The 6742-nt window shown below is 43.4% G+C and overlaps 1 protein-coding gene across 2 annotated transcripts in view; it reads right to left on the bottom strand.

Annotated features, from left to right (window-relative positions):
- MAP2K5 (mitogen-activated protein kinase kinase 5) overlaps positions 1–6742 on the bottom strand; it is a 120036-nt gene that overhangs the window by 42208 nt on the left and 71086 nt on the right. Inside the window, exon 17 of one of the 2 annotated variants that reach the window (XM_069025783.1) lies at positions 2580–2609. The exons of the other annotated variant lie outside the window; for it this stretch is intronic. Coding sequence (XP_068881884.1) covers positions 2580–2609 — 30 coding nt within the window. The remainder of the gene's footprint in view (positions 1–2579; positions 2610–6742) is intronic. 2 annotated transcript variants of the gene reach the window in all.

Below are 6742 nucleotides of genomic sequence, written 5' to 3'. Positions count from 1 at the left end.
CTTCCAAAGGGACTTCTACATTTTACAAAAGCACATTCCATGACCACGATAGGAAAACCAACACCAAAACAATGAAACCCACTGAAAACTCAGATATTTACTCAATTTTAAAGCTTAAGAGTTTCCTGTGCAAAGTTTTTAGAGTGGAAGGGTCAGTTCTGAGCATCACTATTGGTTATTTCCTTGCTCAGGTTGTTCCCTTTTGCTGCTAGATACTGATTATGAAGATTATATTCTATATATTGAGACCAAAAAATATAATTAGAGTTAATAATTTTATATTAACTCTAAACACACCCATAAGCAACTTTACAGTTGCTCACTTGCTTAAGTGCTTTCAAGATAAGACTTAATTGTAAAGATTAAATAATGCTTAATAAGACAGCAAAATAAATACTTATCAAAGATGTGGGAAATGAGAAGTGGGAAGTTCTGCCATTAAAATATTCTACTAAAGGCCAGAAAATGAAATAATCATCCTTCAGTTTTCCTGGCATATTGCAGGAGTCCTGAATTTCCACACTGCAATGATTTCCCCCTATAAATCTTCTTCATTTAAACTGAATTTACACACACCATTTGTCTGTGTCTTAAAAATAAAGAAAAAAGGAAAAAAAAGATATTTTTTGCAGCTGCAGCTGGAGACAAACATCCATTTGCAGGAAATTTCAGGTGTTCCCACCCACGTGGCCACACTCTCCATTTTTCAGCAACTTCGAGGTATTTAGGGACAAATTTGGAACCACACGTGATTTAACTTCATTCCTTGAATAACCCCACTGCAGGGAGGAGGAATTACTCAAGGAATGGGCAGAATCAGGCCCTTACTAGGAAAGTAAAGAGATATTTGGACATTTTAAAACCCTATTAATTATCCCCCTAGCAAAAGAAGGTTTCTAAGGGTTCTCCTGACCAGCCATGTAAGCACAGGCCTAAAATACATATTCTTCACATACAATTCCTTCTGAAAAGCACTTGCTTGAAAAGCTTAATAGCCACATTTTAAAGTTTCACCTCCTCAACCGTTTTGCATTAAAAAATATATACAATTTCATGGACTACTGCCTTACCAAATATTCTTTTACAAACCCGATCCGCTTTTTAATTAGAACAACAAAAAGCATCTTAAACTTAGCAATTATGGTTTGCTCCCAGTTCAGGGAGACATTTTTCCCTGGAACCACATGGAATGTCCATGCTCCAACTTCCTTCCCTGTGCTCTGACACCCTAACCATGAGGGTTATTTTAAACTGTCCCCTCATCACTTGGATTTTAGGTTATAAAATACACGAACATCGAGACCCTCAGTGAGTTCCCCATGCGTGGAGGGCTCTTCAACACATGAGTTTCTTTTCCAGTCCTCTCCTCCAAAAATACATTTAAAATCCAGATAAAACATGCAGAGTCTGTTCTGTTAATGGTGTCAGTGAACATTTTGCAGAAGAGACAGCAAAGTGAAAAATCTGAGTATTTCCACCCAGGCAAAACCTTCCCAAGTCCGTAAAAGTGTCAGGAGAATTTGCTTAAAACAGCTTATAAAAATGGGAGAGAGAATGAGTCCCAGCCTATTATTCAATAACCATGTTTGTGAGGCATCTGCATAATCTAACCATGCATAAATTAGTATGTGTATTACAACAGTTATTTGCATAATAATAGCAAGTTAATAGATGCTTAAAGAGCACAGACCAACACCACCTTTAAATCAGACATGCCTCCAGGCACTCCGAGCTGTAGAGACCAAGATGCAGAGAACAGTCTTCATAAAACATATGAAAACATAAAAACCACATTCAAATAATTCATTTTAGTCCCTGGACACTTCACTTTCCCCCCCTCTCCCTGGAAAGAATAATTTGAGGAACTGCTGAACAGTTTGTTCCCGTGAATTCTAACATCCATCTCAAGATGAGAATTTCAAGTGATCGTCAAGCCTTGTTCTGGAGTGGTTGTTTTGTTCAGAGCTTTATGGGGGTTTTAAGCATAAAAAGTAAAATATTCTGTGGTGAAGCAGAGCTCAGCATCCACCCAACCATTGCCACTGGAGATAGAAAGAGTTTTACCACCAGCTCCAGGTGGAAACTTAGAAAATACCAGTATTTACATAAAATACTAATATTAGGTCCTCTTAAAAGGAAGAATCTGAAGCTCCCTTAAGTATTCCGTTCACATTCTATTTTTGAGAAGATTTTAGACCATCATACCATTATTCAAAATCGGAATTAAAAATTAAATTATAAAAAAAAAAGGAGTAGATACACCTTCCTGCTTCCAAAGCCCCGTTGTAAACACTGGATTATTTTTTAATCTCACAACAAAACCATCATTAACATCATCACAATTTTCATTGTCTCCAGGGAAAGAAAATGTAGAGTTTGGAGAAGAGAAAAAGGGGGAGGGTGGGGGGGGAAGAAAAAAAATCAATAGAGACTTCTAAATGACTCCTTCCAGATCCCACTTTTCAATTTAACAGGACAGATTTATTTGTATGTGGCTCAAATGTTCACAATTGCTCTCTGCACCTTCATACATAGGAATGAATGTCACAGTGGCAAACAGCAGTAATGAACAATCTTACCTGAGGATATGGAAACCTCCCAAGAGCAAGCTGGGAAAGGAAATAATATTTGTCTAGTTATAGAGATTTGCATGGAGGGCACATTTCCTTAAAGAGAGAAAAGTACTCAACTCTCACGACTGTATAAACGGGGGAAGGCAGCGGCAGGGATTCTGCAGACACAAAGAGCTGTATTTAGAATGGGCCCTTCATAACCATCACCCCTCGTTCTGCCCGGGATTCCTGTGTTTCTCCAGCCCTTTTGTCTCCCTCAGTGACACTGTTTGATGCCCAAGTTCCCGAGGACTGGAAATGAAACCAGTTCAGCCTCAATAGGGAGGCCAAGACACTGCCCTTTGCTGATAATTATCTGTGATGAGCAGGCATTGCAGAGCAGCTCTCAACTCCCAAAGTCCTTCCTTAACTGGCTCAGGGTAAAATCTGGGTTACAGAGCTGAGCTTTGCGTCCCTGTTGGTGTCAGACCTGAGTGGGATGTGGAGAGAGCCCACAGCACCCACAGAGAAACCTCATCTTTCCTTCAGATCCACTTTTCCAGGATATTGACTGCATTTGCTGCCCCTGCTGTTTTATAAGTCAATTAAGGCCTTACAGAGTAGTCCCAAAATCAACATTCTTATGTATATTGTCTAAAAATATTCTACTGGCCATAACTAATAAATATTCCAAGAGAATTTCTTTGTGCTAGGCAGGTTTTCCCACTTGGTGGGAAACCTTGGAAACAATTCCAGCAAAATACAGCTGCTTGGAGTTATTTTGTCTGCCATTCAGTGAAGGACCAGGGTTGTCAGGGGTAGAATCATGGAATCACATGGAAAAGCCCTCTCAGAGCATCAAATCCAACTGTCCCCAGCACATCCAAGGCCACCACTGACCATGTCCCCAAGTGCCCCATCCACATGGATTTAAATCCCCCCCAGGGATGGGGACTCCCTGTTTCTGGGCAGCTGTGCCAGTGCCTGATAGCCCTTTCCAGGAAGGAATTTCCCCCAATATCCAGGCTGAACTTCCTCTGGCACACCCTGAGCTGACACAGGGCATTCAGAGCAGCTCTGTTCTGATCTCTGTGGGTGTGCCAATCTCTCCCCACAGTCTACAAAGGAGGCAAGAGCTTCCCTACACCCCACAAAACCTTCGAGACGCCTCCTGTTACCGACCTCCAGAAGAAGGCCTAGCACAGAGGTTGTGGATGCAGTGACACCAGGGATTTCCCAGCTGGATAAACCAGTTGCACTCCCACCATCCTGAGCTAGAGCAGCAATGCTGAAGGTCTGAGGCACAGTGTCACCCACCACGAGGGACAAACCCCACAGCAGCGCTGGGCAAAAGCTGCCTCCCAGCACTGCCCTGGTGCTGACACCTGAGCCCCTGGGGCTGGGGTTACCTGACCTGGCCAGATTGCAGCTCCCCCGAGGTGAAATTTCAGCCTTTTGGCAGCACAAAACTCTCCTAAGGATGAGAGCCAGGCACAGACAGAGCTGCAGTGAGGTGGGCAAGGGGCACCAGGCATTCCTGAGCCTCACCAGCTCAGGAACAAGGCAGAGATAGGACTCTTCCTGCAATTCCAGCTGCTCTCCAAACCCAGGAGAGTTCAGCCCTTGGGCTGGGAGCCTCAGCAAAACCAGCAGATTTCTGCCAGATCCTCGGGGGAGACATCACAAAGCCAGAGTGGGTCCCAGAGCATTTATGTGAGAGAGATGAAACAATTTCTACTTTAACAATTTTCTACTGCGAAATGAAACTTTCACAATATTGACTTCAACATTCTTGTCCAGAGGAGGCCCTGGAGCTGCTCTGAGGGCTGGAGCCAGGCTGGGAGAGCTGGGAATGTTCACCTGGAGAAGGGAAGGCTTCAGGGAGAGCTCAGAGTCCCTTCCAGGGCCTAAAGGGGCTCCAGGAGAGCTGGAGAGGGACTGGGGACAAGGGATGGAGGGACAGGACACAGGGAATGGCTTCCCATTGCCAGAGGGTAGGGATGGATGGGATATGGGGAAGGAATTGTTCCCTGTGAGAGGGTGAGGCCCTGGCACAGGGTGCCCAGAGAGGCTGTGGCTGCCTGTGGATCCCTGGAAGTGCCCAAGGCCAGGTTGGACGGGGCTTGGAGCAGCCTGAAACACTGCAAGCTGTCCCTGCCCAGATGATCTTGAAGGTCCCTTCCACCCCAAACCATTTTAGAATTCTGTGACCACTCCCACCTCAGAAAAGTCACTCGGGGCGCTCTCATGGCAGGCTCTGAAAATTGCTGCTGCAGAGCTAAGCAAAGACCCTTCATTTCCTGTTATGGACCAGGGGCTACTAAAACACATCCCTTACCACCTTCTCCTCTTTTGGGAGCCCCACCCTTCTGTTCTAAGCAGACATCTGAGATCCTGAGGAGCTGTGCTGTTGTGACAGCCTAGAAATAAACCTATAAATGCCCAACAGTTTTCCGTGAACAGCAGCAGAGCAAGTTCTGATTTTTCCAATGACTGGCTGAAGAATAGTGAAAAACTACAGAGGGAACAAGAAGCTGATGATGGTTCTGTGCACAGAGCATCATTCTGCAGATGTTATTTAAGAAAAACAATCACTGCCTCGATGATGACTTCAAACAAAGCATTTCCATTCCCCCTGATGCTCCCTCTCCCTGACCACTCCAGGCCTCAGCAGGGGCTCCAATGCAGCAGAACAACTGGGGAAAGAGCCAGACATAAGTACAGGGTGTATAAATGAGCACTGAAGGACCCCAAATGCATCAGCAACAAGTTCTTTGGGGGTTGTTAAAAAGAAACATTTCTCAGTGAAGCTGAGAGCTGCAAACACAGACAGGGAGAGCTCCCGTGCCACTTCTGCATCCCCTGAACCACCACTGGCTTCATCTGCTCAGACTTGTTTCCTCCCTGCAAGATTGTCAAGGTATTATAAATTAAGAAACTTAGCAAAGAGTCTGTAATCTTCCCTGAAATAGCCTGCAGATATGTCACTGTACTAAATGTGTTTCAGATTTAATGAAGCTTTAATGTCCTTTTTAATTTTGCCTGTTTCTGTATCACCAGGGGTCGAGCGAGGCAATCAACACTCAAGAGGGTGGTTTGGTTTAAAACTAGGAAAAACTCATTTGCTTATGAGTTGCACTGTATTTTCTTAATTAAATTTACTAAGTAAAACGGTTTAAGTTCAGCCAACCAGTGACCTCTGTGTGTAGATTTGGATTTATAAAAAGTGTCCCAGTGAAAGTAAAGCTAAAAAAACAAAGCCCAAACAACAAACAGATGAGAGATTCACTAAAGGGATTTCCAAACTATCATTTGTCTCAAGGAAGTCACAGGAACACGAGGAACAAGCCCAGTGCAGGATGGAAAACCCAAAAACTACCAAATGAACACATTGTCCAAAACTTCTCTGCATTTGCAGGATGAAACTCCAGAACCTGCAGTTCTTTTAAGGTATTTTAACAAAAACAGAATATTTCCATTCACATTAGTTTGGTTTGGGAACTGATCAGTGTTTTATGTTTGGATATTGAGGAGGGAATGCCTGAACTTCAGGGAGCTGGGTCTCATTTCCCTATGGATTCCTTCCTGATGGCTGGACTTGATGATCTTGAGGTCTTTTCCTATACAAGAACTGTAAAAACCTTCATTTTAAAAAGCCCAGTGAATTGCAGTGGCAGAATAGTGTGGAAATAGAAGCAAGAAGGAGACCAATCACTAAGAATTGTGCCAGGAAAACACTTTGCCACCTCGTTTCACCTTGGAGCAGCAACATGGAGGAGTTTTTTTGGAGTGCAGGTGTGTGTTTTTTAAAACAATTACTGTCTTAAACACAGAAATAGCCCAGAAGAGCAATGAAAACAGCTCAGTGAGGTTGTGTCCTGAGAAAGAGCCTTCCCCAAGGCTTGGGCAGGGGACCCACGGATGGGACACACCCTCAGATTTTAAACCAGCACTTGATAAACTGAGAAGCAATCCCAGATTATGAAATAACAGAGGTACAGTGTGTGTGCATGATGACTTCTGCCAAACTATCAAATTTTGATATCAATTGAAATTTTAAAAAATCAACATTTCAAATTATTAAGTGTTGCTTCAGGAAGAACCTCTAGACTGAGCATCATAAGGAGGGCTGGAAAGCAACTAAAACCTCTTCTCAAATACACTTAACGTGCAGCTAAATGAACACAAAA

Source organism: Aphelocoma coerulescens, chromosome 10, assembly GCF_041296385.1.
Source record: "Aphelocoma coerulescens isolate FSJ_1873_10779 chromosome 10, UR_Acoe_1.0, whole genome shotgun sequence".
Lineage (NCBI taxonomy): Eukaryota > Metazoa > Chordata > Aves > Passeriformes > Corvidae > Aphelocoma > Aphelocoma coerulescens.
The sequence above is the reverse complement of the archived record's forward strand: the minus strand, read 5'-3'. Positions and strand labels throughout refer to the sequence as shown.